The sequence below is a fragment of the Hakea prostrata genome, chromosome 10 (assembly GCF_041222555.1).
Source record: "Hakea prostrata isolate BN-2017 chromosome 10, UWA_Hpros_2, whole genome shotgun sequence".
In the NCBI taxonomy this organism is placed as follows: Eukaryota; Viridiplantae; Streptophyta; class Magnoliopsida; order Proteales; family Proteaceae; genus Hakea; species Hakea prostrata.
Window position 1 is genome coordinate 22,310,554 of NC_142609.1, and position 27,984 is coordinate 22,338,537.

Genomic DNA, 27,984 nt, shown 5'->3' on the forward strand with positions numbered 1-27,984 from the left:
GGGGGGGAACTTAGTAGTCAAAAAGAGAAAAAGCAGTCCCTAGGCTGATTAAACCTGCTTTGATGCCATGTTAGAATTTCAGCACCTGTAATCAGCCTAGGGACTGAAAGAAAATTTAGAAAGAAGAAGGGAGAGAGCTTGCATGTATATGCTTTGGCACTCCTCTGGTACTTTATTAATTTATTTATAATGTAAAATCAAGTCTTAGTTTAGGAAAGTTTCCTAAACAAGTCTTAGTTCAGGAAAGTTTTATAAACAAGTCTTAGTCTTGTTTAGGACCTAAACTGAGCTATAGCAAAAGGGAAAATTATATATTGCATACCAAATCTACTAAAAAATAAACTATCCTAGGGAGATTACTTGTCAACTAAGCAATAAGAAAATTATAAAGTAACCAAAATAGAAAATAACTAAAATAAAAAGTAACCAAAATAGAAACTATGATTTTTCAAAACTTGTGCACCAAGACAACAACTCCAAGACTTTGCAAATTTCAACAGTGAAGTCAGGAGTTACCTAGAAGTGTCACAAGCAATAGCATTAAAGACTACTTTTGGCCTCTAATATGTCCGTTGGAATTCTCCCAACATATTGTGTAGGAGATATGATCTTAGGATGCATTCCACTGACCCAACCATAAGATGGCAACTTAGTAGACTGGGGGCCTCATGTTATGCCAAATTTACCCAAGGCATCGGCCTTAGGGTAGATTGGGGTCCAAACCAAATCTAGACAAGCCACATTGGGATCCTCAACCTTAGGAGAGAATCAAAACATCCTACTGACACCCAAGGCTAGGGTCCAAATGGCGGGGGGCTCTCAGAGCCTGTGTCTCGAGTAGCCCCACCTCAGTTGGTAACCAAAGACGAAACCAAGGGTCAAACTTCATCCCTAAAACAAGTAAGGTGGGATGATTATGCATGCCTCAAGGCCTGACATTCCATACAAGCCACGAGATCCGTTGACCTTCCTCATCTGCTTGGGGCAGTGTTCCAGTCAAGTTGTCGGGTGATTAGGTTCTGATTTGTCACATCCCCACTGCCATACCTGTTTCAAGCGTAAACTTGCCAAAATGGTCATATATCCCTAGCAGCCATGTGTCGTCCTTATAGGATATCTGGGACACACTAGATAATCGAAGTGCCACGAAGCATCAGGTTCAACTATGAATACCCTTCACCTATCATAGTATCTAGTAATGCACATTTACTCCCTTAATATCTATTATTCATCTTGCTTATAGTAGCCTAAGTCCCCGACCTTGGGGTAGTGTTCCTAAATTTCACTTGAGCTTCAAAGGTGGTAAATCAAGCCCTACAGTCGGCCCACACTCATCTTGTCTTTGTTAATAGGTTCTTGAGCCCACCAGTGGGATTGACCACACTTCATGCAAAGGGGTCAGACTTGGGTGCAACAGAGAGGATCTTTCACTTTTTACAAGTTTTTTAAGCTGACCTCTAAATTGAATTCCATATATGATATAAGGTTCTTTAATTGATTTCCTCATTCATCTTGTTCGTGTATCTTTATGTATTTTGTGATTATCAAATTAATGAAGGGAAAAAGGGCCATTTCCCAACACAAATATCAGCAAGAACTTTTCAAATGCAACTAAGCAACGCCAGCAAGGTTATGAGGCAAATATCTCAAGTAACAGTCGAAAGGATTTCTTAAATCATGTGAACAAGAACAGAAGAGGTATCTCACCTTTTTCAGGTGGCGAGCTGAGACCAAAGTTGAAAAGAAGAGAAGTTGTAGACCTTAGTCAAAACCTCTGTCCAACTGAGATCTCAACCCAAACCTAAACCAACCTACAGTATAAAAGGGTTCCAACTCAATTGAGACAAGCTATGTCAACTCAATCTCGCCAAGCCAAAGAGGATTTGCCCTCAGAACTGGTGCTTGCTTGCTTCCACATCGCTTCATCTATTTGAATTTCTTCCTTTTAACTATGAAAATGTGTAACATATTTAGAGATTGTCTAAACTTTAAACTTTGAGCACTAATGGATGAGTATATGATGTATCGACGTAATGAGGCACACAATACGCCATTTTAGGGTTTCACTTCAGCATAATAGTTTTCTGCTTGGGATCTGGAATGGAACTACATTTACAATATTATTTTTATAAATCTGAGGGCACCACTGCATTCAGAAGGCCATAAATAGGCTGGACAACAGATTTGAGCCATAGAGTTGGAGAATTGCATTGAACGAAATTCCACCAACTCAGTGAGATCTCAGCAAGTTCTTGGGCCATCTCGCTATTTCAGGAGGGTAAGATTGCTCCTCAAGATCAAGTTCTTCAACTGTGGTCTCACCACATCACTACTAGGGGACCTAAAAGAGATGAAGAGGAAAAGTTGAAGAAGATTGAAGTGAGGGAGACAAGTGAATAGCAAATAGCATGGTAGAATGTTGTGTGTTGGTTGTGATTCTCAAATGCATCTATATTGCTTTCATATGATAAGGAAAAGAATTACACTAACACGGACATCCTTAGGGAAGCAAAAGGCCAAAAACATAAATTACAATATAAGCTCAGCATTCTAGTTCCTAACCATCCCTACTATATAAACTCTAATCCAGCGATTTTCTTTCTCGGAATAACTTTATAGTCCTTAAAAGACAATCTGTCAAGCCTTCTCATCAGAAAGGAATCATTTGACTTATATGATGTCTGCCTCTTCAGGTGACCAGATATTCCTCTTTCTTTTGAAAATATGTGTTTACAATGATCAGATCATAAGCAACTGCCAAATGCAAAACTGAGATGACCCATATCCTCCATCCATTGATGCGCATTTTCAGAGCCACTACAATCTCTCCCTACATGACCATTCATATCACCACCTATAATAATCTTTCACATGTGACTGACAATTCACAAAATCGTAACTTACTAATCTTGTCCAATCCCACTTGGGGCATGTTAGCGTTAGTAATGTTAGCAAACTCTTTCTCTAACAAAATTTTGATGCAAATAATCCTATCTCCAGGCCATTTAAGATCCACTATTTAGAGTTCTACCAATCCCATGGAACACCGTAACAGGTCATACAGCTCATACAAATTCAAATGCTAATAAAAAAAATAACGATTGGATCAGTGCAAAAGAGGATTGGCTGAACATAATATGGTATCGGTTCCTACTTGATGTACAAAAATTTTCATGGAAAAACAAATGCATAACATATAAACATTAACTAAGCAAAGAAAATCACCCTAAGGAAGCTGATATACTAAGGAGAGGTTTCAAAAACAGGGGAGAATGGTAGTAATAAATAAAAACAATTTAGGTTTCTTTTAGAAAAAGCAGTAAAATAAATCAGCCAAAAACAAATAAAACAAAATGATGGACTGTAGACTAAATATGAATTAAAATTAACACAAAACACAAACAAAACTTGAAACCAACAAACCCAGTGCAATAGGATCCAACAGAAACAAATACTCAGCTTGAATGGGATATCAGTTAGGCATCGGACAATGGAATCTAAGATATGCAACATGTGGAAGGATGAAACATCAGAAATGCTGAGATAGGACTGGCACAATAGCAAAAATCCAGATAAGATCATTACAGACCAGATACAATAAAAGATAAACATAGAGATGTACCTTATAAAATAGAAATCAACAAACCCCAGAAATTCTTGCAGGCAATTCACTAACCGGATGAAAGCCTTGTACTTACTGCAAATTCTACCAAGCAGTGCATGTTGTGGCTGGAATAGCAGCTTCTGAGCCTATGTTTAACAAAAAAGACTCTAAACAAGACTCAAGTCAACATTAAAACTCCTTCAGGCATTAGTTTGGGGAGGAGGTAGTGTATTACAACTATAACTCTGAATATCATAAAGTAACTACTCAACCAAGCTGGACTCAAAGAGACCTATTACAGCTTATAGCCAAAAGCCTAAAACAATATGATACATTAAAAATACGGTGTCAGACACTAACAAGACACAAATAAGAAATCCCATATTCCTATTTCCCAACCAAGTTTAGGCACACTACAGTGGCTGATTACAACAACCCAATTAGGCCAAAGCCCAAAAAATAGGTACCCATTCCAAGGATTTTACACTAAAATAAGCCCATGCCCACTTACCTGCAAGCTCCATTTGCATTAGTTACACTTCAACAGTAGAGTCAAATCATCATAAATGGAAAAATCTTACTTTCTTGGCATCCTTCATCTTTGAACTCTATTAATGGATACATTGACCTCAAGTGGGGCATCAAGGAACTCCCTTCAAATAAAACATTGTCCAGAGGTCTAATTCTTAAAATACTTTTTTTCTCTTATTATTGGCAACATCAAAAGAGATTTCAATAAAGAAGACAAATAGAAGAGAAGCCAACCAACAGAAAAAACATACTTTAAAATTTCAGTCAAAAACCCAAGATGAAACAACAGTAGATTCAACAGACATGCCAGAATTTAAACAAAAAATCCAGCCAAAATACTGAAATTTGGCAAAAATTCAAGCTTTCCCTCCTTTTACCAAAGAGTTCCAAAACAACTAGAAAATCTCAATAAATGTTTAAATAGCAGTCCTATTAATTGCTGACAGAATGACACTTTTCAATGTCAATGTCTTGTTAAACGTTTTCCTTCCATCAAAATACAAATTTCAATTGCTTCATTTGGATACTGACTTTTCTACTGAATTTTTGCATAAAACACAATATAAGAAGATATCAAAACAACACTTTGGTTGTTTAAAGATCCAAATATGTTCACAGATCCTGAATCAGAGCTTTCATGTAATTTAGGAAAAAATATGGCCAATCACAGATGTACCATGGTTTTTACCAAGATCTGAAAGGATTTGGTTGTCTAAGTCTAAATCTCAAACCATGAGAAAAAACAACAATGTAATCCACTGCCACTTATGGACTATACATTAAGTAAGAAACTACAACCAATCCTTGGAATAATCTTATTGTTGTATTACTAAGCAATTATAAAGTTCAATGACAATGATTTGTTAATTTATTTTTAATCCATTCTTTGATTGAGTTTCTTATCTTTTTTTTTTCTTTCTTCTTCTTCTCTTTTCTCTCTTTTTTTTTTCACACTTCTTGGGGTTGGTGGGGGGAGGTGGGGTTGGAGTGGGGAGCAATTTATGGGCAAGAATGAAAGTAATTACATTTAAGCAGCTGCTCCACCAAGTAAAAAGCAGTTGAGAACAATTGACTAGTGCAGTTGGTAGAAGTATAGAGTGCAAAAGCCCACCCCAACAAGAGGTCTTGGGTTCAAGCCTCCTAGCATTTCGGTTTTAAACTTTACCTTTCAGAATCATCATCCCCAGCTCCTCCTACTAGGGAAGATCGCAGGGGGTGGGAGGGGTTTCTTAATGAATCGTAGGGTAGAGGAGGGGCTGTACTTACCTGACAGAGGAGGTTGCTGCTGTAATGGATGATTGCTTGCTGGTTTGCAGAAGAACGGTTGCTGCAATTAATCCCCCACTGTTCCCAAGTAATTTCAGTCAAGCCCTAGCACATTCCCTAGCAACTGTAGCCTTCCCCCTTCCCCCCATTCTTGCCGGTGATACAGCAAAACCCTTCACCTGCAGATCCCAAACCCCAGCCCCACTAAGCCTCTTTACCCTTCCCCTTGGGTTGCACCTAGTACCAAGGTGTAATCCTAAAGTTATTCTTCCAAATCTGCTGAGTTTTCTTGATTTAGAAAAATTCTGCACTTCATCTTCTTCCTTGAGATTTCCGCATAATTTTAAATTTCTGGGGAAACCCTAAGTTTGATAAGTTTCAGATCTGAATTACCAAGTACGGCAAGGTTTTAGAGCCTCAGAATAACCCAAAACCCCTGTTTCAGCTTCCCCCTTGGCTGGAATTTCCTGGGCAAACCCAATGTCTAGAGAAATTACTAAAACACCCCTAACCCTAGACCTGGTTTGCAGTAAAGCTTCACAGACGTTTGGGTTTATATGTATTTCTGGTCAGCTCAGTGCTACTTGAAATTTCTAGAATATCTGTTATTATTAGTAAAACATGGCTGTGCCATAAATTCAAACATGGAAGGAGCCATTTCAAGAACAGGATGGAAAAACGTTGACATTAGATGGACTATGCATTGTCAATACCTAGTAATGGCAAATAGCATCAGATGGCTGAGAAAAGGACTAAGCACTGTCAGTATCCACGGATCAATGAAAGTAGTGCACCAAATAAAGATAGGTGCACTAAACAGAAAATGAGAAGCTGTTGTTCTTAACAGAGACAAAGTACAAGAGCCTCCTCACCATAAATCCATAATCTTTTGAAGAATGATTTTTGATTGACAAAAACAATCTAATATGTAATTTCCAATGAATCAGTATTAGAAAGCTCCCATTCTGCCATGCTGCAACAATACGAGAGATCCACAATTTGTTGAACAGTGTGGCAGCTGACACAGCATCAGCAGGAGAAATTTTTGAATATCTAGAACAAAAGAATCAATCTACACTTCTTTTCCCCCTGTATCTAACAGTTCAGTTCATTACAGAGTTGTGTTATGCAACTCACTGGAGTCATCAAGTGTTCTAGCAACCAGCATTTTGTCTGAACAGTACCATCTCTGCTGAAACATCTTCCACCTCACTCTTTCTTAAAGATGCCACTGTAGCTGCTACTACATTCTCATCAGATTTGCAAGCTGCACAACATTCTTTAGCAGGCAATTCATTAGAAATGAGATGTTGCTTTTCTGACTCATTCACACGATCCAGTAGGAGAGTCTGACTAAAACCTGAAACAGCATTCTCTTTTTGCTCAGAAAACTCATTGTGGGCACCAAGTGTTCCAGCCCCCAGCACCATCTGTGAGCTTGCTGTTGTCTCCAGACTCTCCACCAAAAGTGTTTCAACTTTATTATGCCTCAATGAATCCACCTCTGTTTGCATTACATTGCAAGATGGATGCCCTTCTTTAACAACCAATTCATCATTCTTATCTGATTCAGTTTTACACTCCAACAAAAGAGTATGACTAGAATCTGGATCTGCTTTCGACTCCATATCAATAGAATCTGGAATTATATCTTCTTCCTGATCATTAATGGCAAATTCATGCCCTTCTTTTGATTCCATCAAACAATCCATAAGAATGTGATCAGAATCTGCACCTACATCCTCTTTCCGTTCATGATTAGATGCATGCATATGCGACAAACATGGAGAATTTGCATCTGGTGTTTTCGCTTTGTCACCTCTCACACTCAGAAAAAGGCTAGCATCAGATTCATCACCATTATATTGCATCTCTGCATCTTTTTTAACATCATGTAGTTCAACTACTGCATCTTGCAAATGTGGGCAGAGAGGTGGATTTCTCTGACGGCATCTATGGCACCTAAATCCAAGAATAGTGCCAAGTTTTTCCTCAGTAAGACCAAAGGCATCACCATGAAACCAATCTGTATTACAGATAACATAAAAACAATCAGAAAACAGAACATCAGCTGAATTAAATAAGACAAGAAGCTTCACATGGTTATATTCTTTTCATTTAATTTGGCAAATATGGACGGATAAAATTCAGCTGCTATTGTCGAGAAGCATACAAAATTACAATAAATTAAGCAGGTAGTGACACATGCTTCATGTACCTTCACAGCTTTCACAACCAATATAGATTATCGTGGGTGCATATCTTCCTTCGTCACAAAGGCAGCATCTGTATTGCATATTTGCAGCACTTGAATTTTTGGATGGAAGAATAAGTTTCTTCTCTTTGAAAGGAATTGCACGTTCATCATTCACTTTGTGAGATAACCGAATACCATTCAACCAGTAAGCGTGATTAACATGTGTTCTCTTTCTCTTGTGCCAACAACCACCCAAAACAGATTTATTGGATATTTCATTTTTCGGTTGGACATGGTTTGCTTTTTTGCGTGCACCAAGCCTTTTACCTTGCAACGATGCATATTTCACTTTCTTGACTGCACGTTTGGGCCGTCCAACTCGTGAGACTTTTTTTCCTTTCCCTAACCGCACTGGACGTCTCTCTGCTGAGGCCTTTTTACCATTCCATGGATCTACAGGAGATCCATCCTTCAAGGCTTTTTTATTTTTCTGGGATCGTACTGACCTTGCATTGATGGTAGATTTATCATTGTTTCGTGGCCGCAGTGACATGCCCCCAATGGTGACTTTCTTACCGTCCAATGGCTCTTCTGATGGTTCTATGGGGCCCTTTTTACTCTTTTGTAGTCTCTTTTTCAACTTAGCTTTTTTAACCTTTGTGTGTTTCACTTTCACGTCCTGACATCTGTGGCATGTATACATGCAGTTGGAAGTAATGGCCCCATCAGACTTTCTGACATGCCTCTTGTGGAAAAAGCCTGAGAGAAATGGTGATAAGAGTTAGTTAATCAAAATAGAGATGCCAAATGCAACTCATGAAAAGCAGCTATCTCTTTCTACAGAGAAATGGAAAACGGCAAGCTTCCTCATTTACTGACCACATCCAACACCAAAAAGCATGTAACCAGAAAAGACATGCCAAATGGTACACATGAAAGATGATTATCTCATTCTACAAAAAGACGATAAATGACAAAGCTTCATCAACTACTTATCAACATCCAAGACATTGAGAAAAAGTGGAACCTTATCCTGTTATATAAACTGACTAATTTTTTCCAGCCTGAGAATGGTTTCAAAGTTTCCCCCTTTCTATTAAAGAGGGGGGTGGGGAATTGAATTTACATCACAACATAGGAAAGAAAAATCAAAACAATGATACCAAGGTGCTGACAGTCTGTTGAGATATTATTAGTATTTGGGGTGTTTCCAGCATTGGGAGAGTCTTGTTAGTTAGTTTACTTATTTAATAAGTATATCGATAACGCTATGGGCAGAAGGGTCTTTTATCGTATAAAAACTTTATTTCAAAATAAAGTTGAAGCCCATATGTCATACATACAAATACATTTAATTCAAAATAAATAATTTAAAATATAGTTATTAAAAACGAAAAATTTTAAAAAAAAATGACGACAAATAATAAAAAAATAATAATAAGTTTAACAACACACAATCATATATTGTAGTCCTAGACTAAACATATATTAATTTTAAGGCAATACAAGATCATTTAAGGCATGAACAAAACAAAAATAAAAAATGGGAAGTTTAAAACTGTTGGGTATGACTCATGCTTTACATTCTATTGCTACCGGAGTTTCCTTTGTAGCTATTGTGGCTTAAGAGGTGTTTGGCGGCAAAAGATGAGCAAAAGAGGTGTTTGGCGGCAAAAGATGAGCAAGAGGTGTAGGAAAATTGCCCCCGTCAAAACTCTGCTTGTGCAGAAGCCTTCAGCAACAAGTTCACCCTTATGATTATTCAAACTCAATTGAGGCCCCTTATGATTATTCAAACTCAATTGAGGCATGAAACTACTATAATGGAGAACAAATTTGATTTTATGCTAGCAAAGTCCACAACAAGAGGTTCACTACACTTTCTCAAAGCTTATTCCCATGCAATTATTGCTTAATCGTTATATTAATAAATTTCTTTTCTTTTTTTCCTTTCTAGTGTTAGATGTACCTTTTGTTCAGATAGTGGACAAAGATTCCATTTTAGGCTAAGAAAACCTCATTTGAATAGTGAGGCTTATCTTACATTGATAACTTCATGTTGAACTCGAAAATTTTCTTCTTCTTTTTCATTTTATGTGCATGTGTTATGGGCCTAATGGGGCCTAATTTGTATATGGGTGCTTGATTGGGCCAACCTAATACAGGATAAGTTAAAGGACTTGACTCAGTTCATTTTGTCAACTTTAAAGCTTTTGGTGCACTAGTCAAATACTTAACATTTGGTATTAGAGTTAGCTAAGGGTTCAACTCCCGGAAAGGGCTGCTTGGAGTAGAGTGAAAGCTACCAAAAAAGGGCTACATGCTGCCCAAAAAAATAAATTTGAGGGAGCAGAGTGCAGCCACTTAGACCAAAGTGAGAGTCATCAAGGACGATGACTACAGAAGCATGGTGGTAGGTTATGTGCCTAATGAGGCCCAATTTGGTGTATGGGAATTTGATTGGGCCAGCCTAATATGGGAATAGGTTAAAGGGCTTGACTCAGCTCATTCCATCAGCTTCGAAACTCTTGGAGCACTAGTCAGGTACCTAACATTGTTTTATCTCTTTGGTGGAGTGTAGGGGGCTTTTTGAGGGCAGAGAGAGGATGAGTGAAAGGTAATGATTAATAGGATGCACATGGTTTGCCAATTTTTAGTAGACAATATTTACTATTTTGACTATATTATATGGTTCTCCATATAGTAAATAAGACACACCCTTCCTTTTTGGTATATTGCCCACACAGTAAATCTTTTACATTTCATATTGTCCAAGTAGTAAACCAGAAGGACTGAAAAAGAGAAGTTTCAAAGATCATAGATGTGCCTGGGATATTAGTGAACAAAGACGACTATGCACTTATGTCAACATGACCAAAGATGGGTGAGTGGGCGAATGAAGGTCCTGACACACCATTACCCGTTGCGAAGAAAATTAGCAGCAATTGCCCAAACCACAAACTCAAAACAAATATTTCTACAAGAAATCTGCTGGATTTCTATAAAGAAAGAAAGACTAGTGCAACTGGAAAATGATTAAATAGAAAAAACTACAAAACAATGCAAATAAGGAAGCCGATGCAGATTAAGGAAACCATTGAATACTGACCTTTGCAGTGTTGGCAATTTACAGCTTCCCTGCCAATTCAGAGAATTAGAATTAGTACATAAGCAACATGATGGATTAAAGTAGGAGTCATAAAGATCAAAATCTGAAAAGGGTGTGCACAGTCTCATGCAATAACCTTGCATGCAAAAGCTCATCAAGAATTTCCAAAATACCTCACATCTGATACAATAGCTGATGAAACAACATAAAGTGCTAACAAAAATTTTAGATGTCCCAGTTGGAATAGCTTGTTAAGTCATGTAAATTGTACCAGAGGCGAATAGTGTTGCTCAAAAACATACAACTGTACTCTTACTGCTTTAGTGAATAGCATATAGTGGAGTCAGAATCAAACTCTGTATCAGAGCAGCTTATTGTTTTGAAAGTCAGGTAAGGCTTCACAGCTTGGCCCTTGGCTAGGGTACCTGACAGAAGGATTCCGATATAACAGAGCATGTGAGAACTGAGAACTACCATCTTTGATCCCTAGATGTGAGGATATGGAGCTGCTTAGGCTGCAAGCACCCACTATGAACCACAATCGTCCTTGTATAAAGTTTGCTAGCTATAGTCGCAGAGTTTTCTCTCTCATCATAGGTTTTTAAGGCATGAAACCTGAACATCACGGTCACTCTAGGGTACTCATAACAGGAATCCGAATGTCAACTGGAGAACTAACCTGGTGTATTCACAGAAACTTCATTAAAGCAGAAAGGTCCTACTGCAAGGTTTTGGTTCCAGGGTTTAATTTCACACAAACTAGGGTCATTTACGATAAAGGTTCAGTACCTTCAAGTTCACCCCAGGGCTCCCTCCAAGCAGCAGTAACATCAGATTCAGATATCACATACACAGTAATAAGACAAAAACTCTGACATTGAGTGCCTGTTTTGCTGTCCACTGAAACTATTAAGCATCTCATGGTTCACACCTTTGGACTTAAATCAGCCAAACTGGGTGGTAATATCAATTGTACTAGTTCTTATACCAATGTAGAAACGATTTCCACTTGAAAAGCAACACTAATTGGTTAGCTGAAAATTTTTGTGAATTGCCATAATTGTTTCCTAACTTCTGGGAGAAGTCAGCTTTACCTAGGAAGTTCAATATCTTCACTGTAGGAAGAGCAAGGACTCCTCATTGGGTCTGATAACAAACCAGACCCAGTGGACTTCATGTCAGAGCCGGTACAACAAATATACTTGAAGAGAGAACCTTCATTTTCTCCTTGGTAGAATATGTGGAGATTCCCAAGCTTATGAGAGAAACATGAGCATTAAAGATTCACCAGTAAAACCACGAGGATGAGCAAAGTTTTTATGATACTTGATAGAACCTATTATTTTTCTTCCTGGGAGCGTGAACCCAGAGTATGAACCTATTCATGGTTGGGTATTAGAGGAAAGTTCTCTTGTACCCTTCTATGAGGTTTGTGGCTATCTACAGAGTAAGGAAACAATAAGAAAGACAATGAGAATCGTATGTCCTCCTTTGGGGAATTCACATTGAACCAATATGACGCTGACGAATGCAGGTGGGAGTGGGGTCTTTTGGGAATGGAGAATGGATGACGTGCCAGCTGTGCTGATGACAAACGTAGTCCCAGATTTCTATGGGAAGACCAATAGAATCCGAGTGATAGAGACTAGGAGGATAGGTGGAAGCCTAGAATCCTTTAAGTTTCCCAGCCATAAGAGTCCCACCTTGGCCAATCTGCAGTCCCATTGCTGAGTCTTACAGCTGTCGTATCGCACAAGGTTTCTCAAAGGTTTTACAAGTCCAGATGTTGAAACAGAATCCCACAACTATCCCACATAGCTTAGAAGAAGGCTTAACAGCATCTTGGGTTACAAAGCCCATGCAACCCCATCAGTAATTAGGGTTTTAAGTTTGCTATTCTAGGTCAAACTTCAATCAATTATTAAGGACAGAAGCTGCATAAAACCAATTAAGTACTGCAGCAAGGGAGTTATGCCTTCCAACACCTGCAGGCTGCCCGGGGGGTGGGGTCTAGGATTGATTTAGGGATGACGGGAAGCAATTTAGGGTTTGGCCAGGCTGTTTTGGGTCTGGAAATTGAAGAAACAATTCTGTTTTAACAGATACGTTAATTGCATAATTATTCCTCAAGCAAGGGTTTATGGTATTTAAGGTTCTATAATTTGATACAGTTAGGGTTATGGCTAGGGTCAACTGCAGGCAGGGCTGCGGGGTGCTAGGGTACTGAATCCTAGAGAGGGTTAGATTTGTTTGATCACGTAATAAGTGTAGCTCCAATGCCTACACAAGTAGGTAACAGTTGCAGCTCCAATGTCGGCATAAGTAGGTACAAGGTATAGCTTCAATGTCCACACAATTAGGTAAAAAATGCAGCTCCAATGTCCACACAGAGATAAAAAGTGCAACTCCAATGTCTGCATAAGTAGGTAACAAGTGCAGCTCCAATGTCCGCAAAAGGTGCACTTAGCAAGAAGGAAAATAGTATTTTTCTTTTTTATGGAAAGAAAGACAAGTAGTTAGTAAGTACTAGGTAGTAATTCACCAAATAGAATTCTTGAGTCATAGTGTCATACAGAGTAAGTCTTCGATGTTTCCCTGACGTGTAGCACTACATGTGACCAAAAAAGATCAAAATCTCAAAATGGGAAGACCATATATCTTAAATCAACCCTCTACACTAACAAATAAAATCCCAAACTGATGCAGTCCATGGTCCACCAAAATAAGATACTGGCAAATTAGTAATTGATCCATCATTCCCAACTCAACAGATGGTCGAGTCCAAGCAAAAATATAAAATATCTTAAATCCTAGATTCCAAAACCATTTTGATAACTCATGGATTACATAATCAGCAAACTGGCCCACCGTAGAGAAGTATTGCCAAAATTTGTAATAAACCAGAACTTTCAAAGGATTGTGAGTAAATAAAGAAAAGAATGACAAATATGTAAATATTGCAAAACTATAAAGGGAATGGCATGAATGTGATTTCGAGAATCTCAAAAGGAAACATAAACCAAAGACAAAGGGTAAACTTGGAAGCAGAAAACTTTTAATGGCAACATGTAAATAGCTTGGAAGGTACGGGTAATAATTAGAGATGAGATTCCCAAATAAATGAAGAAAAAAAAAGAAAAAAAAAAGTAAAAGGTTAAGGATGTAAAAGATGGAATAAGAAGGGGGGGAACAGGGGCAATAATACGAAGATCTAAAAGATCGGAAAAAAACAGTGAATTGGAGACAGAGGGTTGAATTGAACCATGTAAGGTCAGCTAATAAGAAGATTGGAAACAATTATCCACAGTGAAACTATAATCTAAAATTTGAAATCAGGTTAATGTAGAATTGGGAATGAAGGATAAGACCGTCTCCTCAAATGAATCAAACCGGCAATTATAGAGAGAAACAAGTGCTGATTACAACCACTCTGATACCATAATAGAAATCAAAATCTGTGATTATGCTAAGAACAGTGAAGAAGAAAGAAGAAGATGAAGAGAAAAAGAAATTAGAGAGATCGCACGACATGTGGAGAATGTATCCTGCGTTGGGCTTATGTTCCTAATCCCAGGCTAATTTATTTACAATAGAAAGGATTACAAACTTACTAAAATTAGGACTTCTAACTTAACACACATTACCACTACTGCCTACCGCCTAGGCGTCTCCCCTGCATCACCTTGGTCACTTTGTCGCCTTTTGACAACTTTCCCTTAAAGATTTGACCCCAATCAGTAGTTGCTTCGAAAAGAGTTCTGGTAAGTATATCCCTACAGTAGCAAGTCCCTAGTAGAAAGTCTATACTTATTCCATTACGATCCAGTCTATACCTATTCCATTATGATCCTTTTCTTTGAAACTATAATAACTTTTACGAATAAAGAATTTATGAGAATAGAAGGAAGTTGTGTTGGAGGTTTTAGTCTCTGCAAGTTTCCCTAGGTTTTGTTTTGGTTAACATCCCTTGTTGGTGATTCTCAAGATTCCCCTAGCTGCCACTATGTTTTTCTATTTTTTCTCATTTTCATTCTTATCCAATATCGCTATTATAGTTGCTACTAAGGACTTCATTATTTTTTAGGGCTATATTGCCATCATTTTTTTCTCAAAACTGTGAGACAGTCTGAATTTTCTTTTGTTTCCATGATTTTTTTCTGGGGAAAATGTTCCCATGTTCATCAATATTATTTTCTGTCGTTGGAATTTCGAGGTAAGGTTTAAATTTGGCAGCAACTAACACTAGATACCTAGGTTCCAGAGCTAAACTGCACAGAAGCCATTGCAGGATTACAGCCCTAACAGATAAGCGTTTACAGGGGTACAAGAACAATTCCAATGACAAAAGCAATGCTGCGGATCAGTTAGAAACAGCAAGAACCATACTTTGTATTTATCAGAATATACGAAAACCCTAACAGACTATTTTTCACAAGAAAAGAAGAGGTAGGAAAGATAGAAAGGTGGGACCCATTGGCAGTTGGGAGGGGCAACAGGAAAGGAAACAAAATGGTTTTGCAGAAAAGTTGAAAATGTGGGTCCCATCATAAATAGAATGATATTTCTTTTTCATTCCCCTCCTTTCCCACAAAGTCCCCCCTAAAAGTGTAGGACCTTCAAAAGAGATGGGGTGGGAAAAGACTTCTCCGAAAAGTTGTTTTGCCACATAAGCAAACAATTCCCTTTAAAGGAGGATTGTCTTCTCATTATCCCACCCCATTTAAACGAACAAACCCAAATTTTGGTATTTAGCGGAAAAGCTTAGTCCCCCCCCCCCCCACTTTATTCCACCAAACAAACGGTCTCTAAAGAAACTAAACCTTTTATACTTAGTACTGTTCCGCCCACTTTGTTGCATCAAACAAACGGTTTCTGAAGAAACTAAACCTTTATACTTGGTACTGGCCAGAATATACAGAATTCCTTTAGAAACTAAACTCCTAAATGATATTATACTTATGTACATAAAAACATATAGCAGAAAAGACCAAAACTCTATTCACGTGAACAGTGTCACAGCCCCATCCAACCAAGTTATTGGGCCACCATTGGAGCAGGTCAAGTCAGACGGATCCTACCCATCTTGCCTTCTAGAAGACACAAGTGGCAGCTCCATGATTTTGACAGCGGTATTTGACCAGTCAAGTATGGTTAGTAACAAAATTTGTTAGTTTCATCTTTTCTATTCATTGATACAGCTGAAATATGAAGTCTTAGTAGTATCTAATTCTAGTTAATCTCTATTTTCATATGTTGCAGCTTTCACTAGTTGTCAGGTCTTGCTATTTCCCACTTTCTATTTCTGTAAGCTAGAAGAAGTCATAACATACGCAGCACTTTGGTAAGAGATTGACAAGAATTGGTGACAAAATTGAGAGGCATGTTGCTGCACTCAATTTTGGGAGAAAGTTCCCTCTTCAGCAGCTGAGATAACTGCAAGTGAGAGACCTAGGGCCAAGATAGCCCAACCCTACCCCCCCCCCCTTCTATCCATCTTCTACGTTTTTCCCTTTTATTCTTCACTCCAAGTGTTCCATTTTCTTCTGCAACCTATCATCGACCCTATGATAGAGCGGTTCTTAATAGATGTACATTAGATACACATGGTTCCAATTAAACAACTCAAGCTTTTTCAACTAAATGGGATCGCTACATAGATCCTTGCTCTCCAATCAGCTCTATTCAATACTAACAATTCTAATGTGCTACCAAAATCTAACATTTGAAATCTTGGCAGCACATCCAATGGCAGCAAGTAATACAGATGGATAGAACCAAAGAAGATTCACAAAAGCAACCGTTATTATAAGGATAGCAGCAGAGAAAAGAAAAGGTAGGGAACACCAAATACAACTCACTAAATCTTGGATGCAATTAAAAGAGAAAGAGCATAGCAAAACAAAATTAGGAAAACCTTCAAACTCCTAAATCAAACCCTTAAACCTGATTATTTTCCATTACTTATTATTCTTAAATACTACTCTTCTTATAAATACATGTATTATATAAACATCTTTATACATACTAGTAAAGACACATGCAAATGCATGTTTAATAAAGATTTTAAATTTGAATTATTTTAAATAAAATTCATTTGACTTATTTGAAATTAATTTATTTAACATAGAACCATGCTATGTTAACTATTATTAAATCTTTAGAATGCACATTTACACTATACAGTTTTGATCTTTACTTAACCATATATATTCAATTAATAATTAGGGATTTTTAAGTGTGTATAGATCTTTTCGAGATCTCCTTTTTTGGAGACCTCGAGACAAGATCTCATGCGAATTAAGACGAATACAAGATCCCAGCCAAGATCTTGGTTCGAGATCTCATATCACACAAGATCACGATCCAAATGAGTCTCTAAAAATACCACATCTCAGTCGAGATTTGACTCGTCTCAACCTATCTCGACACTCCTTTTTCCTTTTCTGGTTTTGGTGTTTCGGCTGGATTTTCCGCAAGAAAGTTGGTCAAATCTCTACCTAGGCTGCAAAAACAAACTATTTAGCTCACATACAACAAAAATCTACAGATTTTGAAGCTAATCTTGAAGCAAGGTGAGTGTTCTTTCCAAACCTCATTTTTTCAAAACTATGTTCTATACTGGTGGAGGTGGTGCCGGTGCCGGTGCCGGTCTTAGTGGATAAGAGTTGGAGGAGTTGCTTAGTCAATGACTTACTCTTGTACTCTCTTGGTGTAATTTATAAGTACACTGACGTTGTAATGTGAAACTGTGAAAGCGTGAATCATTGAACATGTTTTATGTATTAGCATCAAACCTTTGCGTTTTCATTTATATCAAGTAATGATTGTGTATTTCATTTTTTATAAGTTTGCATGTTCACTCCTTCAGCATTTTGGTTTCAAAGTTAGGGTCGAGTTGGAACTCATACATCCAGTTGTTTTCTCACAAACTAATGCCACTAGTGTGCTTGAAAGGCCTAGCATAGGCTAAATACAACCCAAACTGAGCCCTAATACCTACTAAGATGGGGCCTCGAGTTGGGTCGACTTGACTGGGAATTTTTACTAGATCTGGGTTTTTTAGGGACCGAGATCCCTATTGAGATTGAGATCTCAAACCAACAACATAGCTTGCATCAATTTCTTGATATTTTTGTGATCAATTATTTCATTGGGGAGGAAAAAGTGACAATTTTGTGATGGCTTGGGCTTCTAAGTTTGCCAACAAGGGTTCGATCTTTGACAAGAATTTTACCTCATTGGGTACTCTAGTGATGGGAAGGATATGCCATTCTAGTTGAAAGATGATGAAAATATAAGGACTGGAAAATTGCCAATGATTGATAATGCATTTAGTTAATTTTAAGTGAAGAAATACAACCGAAGTTGAAATGAGGCAAAATGTTAAGTTGGGGAGAAAGTTCGCAAGAGTCTAACAAATGAAAAGACGACTGCAAATCTTTTGATTAGGTGGAATCCAAATAACAGGAAGAATGGGAGATCTAAATTCTTCATTTGCGGCAATATTTTATGTGGTCTTTGCTAGTTTAGGATCATTTTGCCCTATGAAGGTGGATAGTCACATAGGAAATGGGAGAGGAAATCGGAAATTTAATGAAGCATAAGAGAGAAAGTAACAGGATTCATTGTGCTTCAAATGCTTAAATAAATCAATGTTTCTAATGCGTTGAAAATTTATTAAAATTTTATTAAAAATTTTTTATTAATTGGCACTCTATTAATCTATCTATTAATCTATTTTATGCAATGTAAAATCCCACCTCTCAAATTTATTGACCCATGTCTTTTTCAATTTCAGTTATCAAATTTATTATACTTATGAATGGTGAATTACACTTTTGGACATCCTTTTTTCAGACTTAAAGATTTAATAGTTTGAATGGGCAAGGGGTTTTTTCGGTAAGGGAAATGTAGCTATGTTTTTGGAGTTCATGCTTCCATAAGCAGTATGACACTAGAGGTCAAAAAAATACCTTCCACATGTGCCATGTACCTGATGAAATATTTAAAAATAGCAAACTATACATCCACCTCATTATCAAACCAGAAAATATGCCGAAGAAATAAAACAGATGAACAAAAATGCTTTCTACATGTACCAAGGACCAGATAAATTATTAACAAATAGCACACTAAACATTCAACTGGTTCTGCAAAGATATCATAATTAAGTGGTTCTGAGAGGATATATCTATAAAGATACCAACAAAGAAGTTCAGGGTATATCACAAACCAAAAAAAAAAAAAAAAGAAATAGATGGAACATTTGAATCATAGAATTATGAAGTGGATTTTTGAAAGGCCCCAATTTTGGCACAAAAAGATCATGACATACCCCACAGGTAGGAGTTTGTTACAGTGCCCACACTGGTAGTTGTCAGGAATCTCTCCTCTCGATAAAAGGTATGAGAGTCCCCTTTTCTTGGAGATTTTCATTACTCTGCCACCATCACCAGGAAGTTTTTCAGGACTCTTCTTATTGGCCATGCGGGCCAGTTTTCTTTCTTCAAAAGCCCTCAAAAGATTCAAAGGAACATGACACTCATCCAGCCAATATTTTTTCCTCTCACTAGAGGATATTTCAAGCATGGTTCCATGTCTGCTGACAGTCTCAGGAATACTTTTTCTCTTTCCAAAATCTAGAAGATACTTCACCTGTGACGCTTCCATGCACTTCCTACGTATAGTCACCTTCTTGAAGGACCGCACTAATTTTTTTGATTCCTTGGATAACAGAGAAAGAACTCTATTGTTCTCAAGCTCATCCCATCTAATATATGAATCAAGCTCTCTAACCTGATAAGATTGTAAAAGTAAAGATAAGAGAAAGCAAAATGTTCTGACATAATTAAATAAGGAAATAGTATGAGATAATGAGGTCCAGTAATATTTACCAACAAAGCAAGGTGGGACACACTAGTCGACATCTCAAGAGCAGCTCGCCAAGCAACACATCTACTTCGCTTAGCAAACTCTGTACCATCAGCATAGTACATTCCAGGTATCTCCTTACAACCACCTGCAAAATTTTAAAGCCAACAATCAAAAAATAAAAAATAAAAAGATCGATATACATTTTTCAGGTCCCAGTTTCCTACTCAAACATCAAAAGTGAAGAAAACAATTATAAAGGCAAACCTTGTCGACCACCCTTGCTGGCCAAGAAGCGAGGCAAACCCTTCCAATGGAAAACTTGGCGTGAAAGCTTTCCACCCCTCCAGAAGATACCTGATTTGGCAGCAGCAATTGAATAAGAGTTGGAATCAGCATCCAGAAATCTGGCTCGTTTTCTGCCTATCCCATGCTTGGAGACATTTACTGCCGCAGCAAAGACATGAGAAGCTGAACCCATTCTAACAACAGAATCCTCCTGCTCAAACCACTCTGCTGATAGTGCAATCCGGCGCAAATTTGACTCCAACTGTAGAATCAAGGTAAATCAATTAAATAAACCGGTAGCTAAGGAGAAAGAGAACAGCCATTTGAACAAACTATGAAAAGTTACTATTTCTGAAAAAGTAAACTCCTTACATTGAGTAGTTGGCTTTTCACTGATGCAACATTCGATGCTTTAAGAACACTTTTACGCCACAGCTTAATATAATGTGGATTCTGCCATGGACCTGATAGAAGCCCACGCAAACGTTCTTCAATGTAGAGAATTTGACAAATGACATCAATAAGATGGCATTTCCCGTTTTTCTTAGAGCAAAGAAAAACTGCCTCACTTTTACGACTTTCAGGAGAACTCATGTCAAACAAGCAGCTCCCACTTTCAGATGGACTTTTGCAAGTAAAGCACCAGCCACAATTTTCTCTCTGTCCATTTAAATGTAACTGCTCCAAAGATGACCAGAAAAATCTAGATGATTTTTTACAAATGATCTTTAGCTGTGAAGAAATTATTTCCTCAGCAGATCTATTGGGGTCATCATTTATATTGTCTGCAGATTTACACAATAGCTCTTCAGCAACACAGGCTGCAACCCATGCAAAATAGTAATGGTTAACATAACAACTGGGTTCAAATTGCATTTGAGCTACCGTCCCTTCTTTTGGATTGATTAACGACAATGTAGACCCAGGGGGTGCAGATTCCAAATTAACCTCTTGCTTAGTACAGTGTTGCAGGTTATCTGTTCTGATAGAACAGCGGAGCTTTCCGGGGATTTCAGATGCAACTGTGGTTGAATCAGATTTAACACGGCAATGTAGTTCAGGTTTAGGAGATTCCTGAGTGCCTGCAGCAGCATTTGAAAAATCTTCAGAGCCTACAGAGCTTGCAAATGGACTTGCCATGTCTACAAACTTGTTGGCGGTTACTGAATCAACCTGGCTAACAGAATTGAAAACATGTCCCTGAAAACCTTCAGTTATAATGCCATTAATACCATCTTCATTTGGCTTCCTTTCACCAATAGCCTCTTTCTTAATTTCTTCCATCTTTGAGGCCAAATGGAGGGCAGAGACTTGAGGCTCCATTTCCACATCAGCACATGAAGCAAGGGACTGTAAGTCAGAGTGACCTTTAGCTCCACTTGAATTAAAAGAGATCCCCCAATGGCTGGAGATTGCTCTAATTATTTCACCATAAAGTCCTTCTGACGATTTTAGGACTTCAATAATAGCAGCTAAATCATTTTTGTGGTAATAATAGCATGAACACTCCGTGTCACATGAATCTAACCTGCAAAATTAAGCAACACATTTTCATGTCACCAGATGATGTAGACGCTATCATGATTTCCCTGACAAACGAAAGTACTAAAAAATGCATTTGTTTATAGATTAAATTAAATGTAGCATACTCACTTCCTCGAAAAAGAAAAAAAAATGTAGCACATAAAAAAAAGTGCTAGTTTCCCCACTTAGAAAATACTCTTTTAAGTCAATTATTACAGTCGAGACACATTTTGGCCAGAAAAGAGAACCAAGGAATTGTAAGGTCTGATGGCTTCAGTAATCCAGTCATTTTAAATCAAAAGAGAAAAGATACAAAGCGTTTTATAGTTGACATATTTTCAAGTTTATTAAGAAAATTTTCATCAGAAAGGCATCAACAGCAGATTCAAGAATGCATACCGGGAATTCAAGAGAGAGAGGGGAGGTAGCACAAAAAGAAGGTGCTTTGAGAAATAAGAACCTTTGCTTCTTAAGGGTAAAGGATCTAAGGTGACACTCAGAGTTATCAACATAACATATGCAAAATACATAGAGCCACCTGGCATTTAGGAACAAGAAATTCTGTGATAAAGCGAAAATAAACCATAACAAAATAAGCGTACGAGAGGGGAAGAAAATACATAAGAGAACAGGGGAAAGATCTACCAACTGAAAGAAAATAAAGAGCTTACCAGTCAATAGGTATTTAGAAACATGAAAGCATTCAACAAACCCCCTGAGTTATATGTTTTACACAGAAGGTAACTTAAAAGAAGAAAACAAACTAACAGAAACCTTTATTTTCTAAATAAACACCCCCCCCGGGGAATCTTTCAATCTTTGTGCGTGCACATACATCCATCTTGAAACAATCATAAGCAGAAGCAGAGATGAGTGACCAAAAACCACATCTAAACATGTGGCAAACAAAGAGCCATATTAGAAGCAACATAAAGAAATCCTCGATAAGAAGAAATCAAGAGAGCAGAAAGAATATAAATGGCGGAACAACTTAAGCTGTAGGCAAGAAGGCAGCATACGATGATGAGCTCATCACTGCAGGTCGAAAAAAGCAGCAGTAGAAGATGAAAAAATGATTGCTGCAGGCCAAATAATCAGAAAAATCTTCAACAAGATAAACTTTAGGCAGATATAAACCTTCAATCTAAATCTAAATTTTCAACCCAGAAAATCTTCAACAGTTCAATAACTTACCCTCATGCGTACGTAGCACAGCAAGTGGAACAATAACATATCAGATGAAGAAAAAATATAATCACGTCACAGAAAAAAAATCTGAAAGAACAACTCTCAGCAATATATCACACCAATAGGTCAAAGCAGATCTCCAAAGAGTAGAATAAATCAAATCAATATGATTTGATGCACCCAATGTATGAGGAATTGTTTTCATTTGATAAGGCCTCAAATAAAAACACAATGAGATATACACTTTTGTCAAATCTCCAGACAAAATTTCTCACCTTTGACAAATTTCAACAATGTATCAGAATTTGGTACTGGTACAGTAAAACCCTTTGTACAATGCATGGTCTTAATCGAAGGTTCGACCATGTTTTGGATTTGGTGTCACTTGGCTAGTTTTCATTCCAAACACTGAAACTTCTTACAGGCTCTCAATTTTTGAGAATTTGGACCAAATCACCATATCTTTATTATGAAACATGTATAACATTTGTCAATTATGAAATGATTTCTAATTTTATGCTTACTCATTCCTATGGCATATTTGAGTTGCTGCAATCTTTTTATTTATATTCGATCATACAATATCCTATAACATAGGGTTTCCTAGGGTCCAAAGGCAAACTACCAGTTTGTGATTTTTTTATAATCTAAGCCTTCCAATACGTTTACAGGGCCCCAAATTTCACAAGTAAATTCCGGCCATTTGGACCCCCAAACCAAACGTCAAGATTACCGAGGAGAAAAAAAAATCAAGTTTTGCATAAATGTTGGTTTCATCTGAAGCATTTTGTTTCAGGCCTGACTGAAACCAAGCTCAAAATTAGAAACCTCAAACCTTGGACACAACCACTTTCATCTCGAAGTTATCTTTGCTTTCAGAAATGGACTCAATTAAATTGATGCTTTGGGCAGTCAGACAGCAAAACACAACATAGAAATTGGCATCATGGAGATGTGGACGAACTTCGAAGCAGGGAAAAAACACTCTCCTGTGTAAGATCAGTTCAGGCATGGGGAATTGGGATACAGGAATAGATGGATTGTTTTTGGTAAATAAGTAGCTTGGATGGTCCTCTTTGAGAGATCAAAGTAGGGGAAAAGGAACATCAAGCATGTACTGTAGAGGACTATGATGACTATGAAGCTTTCAATAGCGCCCGAGGGTACAGGTTTCCCGCTTCCTGCATGGTTGTATCTCCTCAAAGAAATTTAACTTTACTCTTGCTTGAAAGATCAGTTCAGACAGACACTTCTGCATGGTGCAGAGTTTGTCAATTGCTTCAAGGTGCTGCTGACTCAGCAGATAAGTAAACTTAGCACCAATAACAATCTGTCCCAAATTCACTGCACAACAACAATATTTATGATATGATTGCTTTGCAAAAACTTCTCCAGAAACAAGAAGCTCATTCCCAGAAACGAATAGAAGAGGGAAGGGCAAGAGAATGATGCTAAGTTTGGGTTCAACAGTTTGTAGAGGGGAGATAACCCATGAGTAGAAGAGATCCGGAGATTTAGAACCAACCACCCTTGAAAAATAATGCCAACTTCGACTTCTAGCAACTATCTTTTCAGACCTCTATACTAATAACATCTGGACACTCATCGATGGTTTTATCACATTCAACAGATGCTTCACTCTATTTTCACCTAGAAACATGAAATTTTAGTTGGCAGAGGTGTTAAACTAGTCAGATACTTGGTCCTTGATATCAGAGGTTTCAAATATTACTGCAATGCCAACGTTTTCTAAAGGCCAGATGTTGGGAAGTCCAAAAGATTGAACCTGACAAACCCAGTTTCCCATTGCAAAATTGCAGAAGTAACATAAAGAATTCTAGATGCCTTCAGAATCAACAGATGTGCTCTAAGCTAATTGTTTGGTGCCTTTAGCCACATGTTCTACAGGGTAAACTGCTGTTGTGTAAGTACTTTGGGTGACAAACCACAAGATATTGAAATACTATTTACCAATCTAATACAATAACCTGCTCATGGCATCAATGCAGCAGGGAAAAAGAACATATTTCGTAATGACCCCAACAACAACAACAAGTCTTTTCCCAACTAAATGGGGTCAGCTACGTGGATCCATGACTTCCAATCAGCTCTATTTGAGGTCATACTAGATACAAGGCCTATGCTATGCATACCTTTTCTCATCGCCTTAAGTTTATCTTAGGTCTACCACTACTTCTAATTTCTTTAATCTAAGAGTAAATCACTTCTCCATAAAAGGGAATCTAAAGGACTCCGTTGAAAATGTCACCTCAATCGATTCTCTTGTAGCTTATCATTTAACAGAACTACTCCCATACCAGCTCTAATATGATCATTATTTGCCTTATCCTTCCTAATTTGCCACTCATTTATCTTAGCATTCTCATATCTGCTACACTGAGTTTACCTATACAAAGCTTCATAACGGCCCAGGACTCCCACAAATAAAAAGGTAGAAGATGACTAGAGGAGCCATTACAAAATTCAAATATTAATTTGCTTAAAAAGTTAATGACATGCAGCGAAATCAAAAAAAGAGCCTGAATATTAATCTTAGGAGAAATTAATCAAGGAACAACTGTACGATATTTATTTTTGACACAGAAGTGGGCTCAACAACAATTATTATGCTCATGAATAGAATCGATAACAACCGGCAGCAAAATATCATAATAAAAACAAGGGTACAAGAATAGATGCTTCAAATTCTCCAACAGCATGGTAGAAGACTTACACCAACAAGTAGCCACAGCTGCCAAAATATACCCGTCCACAAGGATCAACTCCTAAAAGTTCTGCTCCACGGAGAGATCTTGGTGACTTTCTCTGGAGGTCACACTGGCCTACTAGACACTCTCGGCAGTACCACTCACCCTCTGGCAGAAGATCCTTTCGAACTCCTACACATCTTGAATGATAAGCAGCAGGGCAACCATCACAACATATTAGGCTTCCATCCATCTTACAAAGACAACATTCATCACTATTCCAGTCACCAGTTTCATCGAACATCTCCTGAATCAAGCTAGAACCACCCAAATCATCGACTGGCTCCTTCCTCTTCTTGTAACCCCCAAAAGATACACCTCTGTCAATTTCCAAGTCGACCTCAGATGACAGCATTCTTCTATTAAGCTCCAACCGGATGGCTTCCACCTCAATGACATCATCACATAAACACTTAAGTATCTCAACCTTAAGAGCTGCAGGCAGTTTATAGTAGTCATCATCCATAAGCTTCATTTGACATAAATCAAAACCAGGTTTTACTTCTGAATGATGAATTCGTAGGTACTCAACCAGAAAAACAGGCCATGTAATTAGGTCCAGAAACTTCCAGTTAAGAACCCTACAACCAAAGTTAGTTCAAGAATAATGAATAAAATGAACTAAGAAGTCATATCAAACAGCAGATTTAATGGAAAAAGTCACTGAAAGGAAAATCCATACCTTAGGCAGGCTGAAGCAGACTCAGAGCCCTCCTTAGAAACAAACTCCAAATGCAGTTTCAGAGTTTGCAAGATAGAGAAATGAATAGAATCAATCAGCGAATTAGAAAACTTACATCTTACTGCTGCCGTAAAAGCTTCCAGATCGAAGGGACTTAAAAATAATGAAGTACTGAATGACCTCAGAAAGGAATAAACAGAGAAAAAGTCAAGAACGGGAATTTCCTCTAAATTCAAATTTTTTGACGAAGGCAGTAATGCCAGCTTTGGAGGGAGATGGCTTAGTTCTTCAGGTCCATTAAAACCTGAGCTAATGGGCTTCACAGGTGATACAGTTTTCACTGCAGGTGTATAAATTTCATGGAACTCCTCCGCACCCAAGGCGTGTTTTGTAGAAGAGAAAGAAGCTCTTGCCTTGCGAGTACTTCTCCTCAACAGAGTTTCTGTAGTAGATTCAGAAAGCCGCCTTCTTTTCTTTTTACTAGGTTCGTCCTTATTTGCACTCCCTTTGCATGAAGAAACCGCATGAGAACTGTCATCCAATTGAAGAATGGAAACATTACTGTCCTTCACCAAGGTGGATTGTAAGCCTTCTGCAACAGCCTCCCTCTCCAATTGTCCACCAAAACTAGTATCTTCGTTTTGAACTCCTTCATCCATCCCTATACAAGAACTGCCGGTCACTTGGTCCGCAAGAACAGTACTATGATTCACTTGTGTTTCACCCGTGGCTCCACAAGTTTCGTCCTCTAAACCTCCATTTGAAACCCCGCTTTCTACTCGAGTTCCTTCAGCAGCTCCGAGTGAAGTCATTTCTCTGGAATTTCCATCAGCATAAAATACCTTCATCTGGGTTTCTTCAATCGTTTCAACAGATGTACCATGCACCAAATCTCCACCAGAATAATTATTCTCCACCTCGGTTTCTTCAAAAGCCAAACTATTCAAATCAAAATCAAATCTTACCTTCTGGACTCCCTTTACTGATCCAAAAGAATCATTTTCCTTTGAATTTTCATCAGCATAACCATTATCCTCCAAAATTTCACCATTAATAACCTTCGGATTCAACCCATCAGAACACGAACTTTCCCTTAAAAACCCGTTACCAGATACGTTGTTGCTCAAGTTACCGTTAGCAGAGACACTCTCCTTCAAATTCCCACCAATCCCACATTCCTTCTCTAAGTCTCCGGAAAACCCCTCACAATCCACATCACCTTTCATCTGGGATTCTTCAGTACTCTCCCCAGAGCAACGATCATTCACTAAACCATCAGCTAAATTACCTGAACCATCAGGAGCTGCAACTCCAGCCTCTATCCGAGGCCGTTTCCTCGGACGGCCGCGCCTTCTCTTCTCTACTGGTTCCTCCGGTTCACCTACATCGATTCCCTTCAAAATTGAATTAACCTCGTCAAACTCCATCTCCTCAGCATCACCATCTTCATAAATAATCTTGAAAAGCCCAGAAGCAGAGTCATACGACTCCACAAGACCAGAAAAAGTCCCGAACCCTCGAAATCGTTTCTTCAAAGTCCTGCCGACGAACTCCATTCCTCATGTGATGATTCCAAAGCGTGATTTTCAGAAGAAAAACAAGTTCCTGCAAATGATTAACCTTTCGCAAGACAAGGAACAAATGACACAAGAAATAAAATTTAACAAAGGAGGGAAATTTGTAGCGATAGGAAGAAGTGGGGAGTTACCGGGTGGGCATGATAAAGAAGCCCGTAACGCCTGAATCAGAGAAGATGGTGGAGAAACTAAGGGGAATTGGGGAAATGTAACGAGTGGGCTCGTTTTGGTATTGGGTAGAGCTCTTTGATTTCCAATTTTTTTTTTCCTTTTTTGGTCCAAATCACCCTTCCTCTTTCCTCATTCTTTCTTTGGTAAGACCTCTTTCCTCATTCGAGGAGATGAGTTATCGAGGACCATGGGTGCGCACGATAACGAA

General features: G+C 38.1%; 1 protein-coding gene across 1 annotated transcript; it reads right to left on the reverse strand.

Moving 5' to 3' along the window:
- Positions 1–70: 70 nt before the first annotated feature.
- LOC149002296 (PHD-finger and DNA binding domain-containing protein) lies at positions 71–27,954 on the reverse strand. The gene is made up of 9 exons (XM_089137954.1): positions 26,029–27,954; positions 25,313–25,927; positions 20,239–21,394; positions 19,846–20,128; positions 19,602–19,726; positions 19,043–19,503; positions 10,708–10,736; positions 7,620–8,357; positions 71–7,427 (listed from the first exon to the last, which is right to left on the reverse strand). Exons 1-9 carry the CDS (start codon positions 27,582–27,584, stop codon positions 6,556–6,558), a joined length of 5,835 nt encoding a protein of 1,944 aa, XP_088994080.1. The 5' UTR covers positions 27,585–27,954; the 3' UTR covers positions 71–6,555.
- Between the last annotated feature and the right edge of the window lie 30 nt (positions 27,955–27,984).

Excerpts from the sequence above, each read along its gene's own strand:
- LOC149002296 (XM_089137954.1), bottom strand. The coding sequence starts at position 27,584 with ATGGAGTTCGTCGGCAGGACTTTGAAGAAACGATTTCGAGGGTTCGGG. Across the intron at positions 20,129-20,238 it reads TGAAAAGCCAACTACTCAAT|TTGGAGTCAAATTTGCGCCG; the intron begins GTAAGGAGTTTA and ends TTGATTCTACAG. Across the intron at positions 8,358-10,707 it reads AAATTGCCAACACTGCAAAG|GCTTTTTCCACAAGAGGCAT; the intron begins GTCAGTATTCAA and ends CATTTCTCTCAG.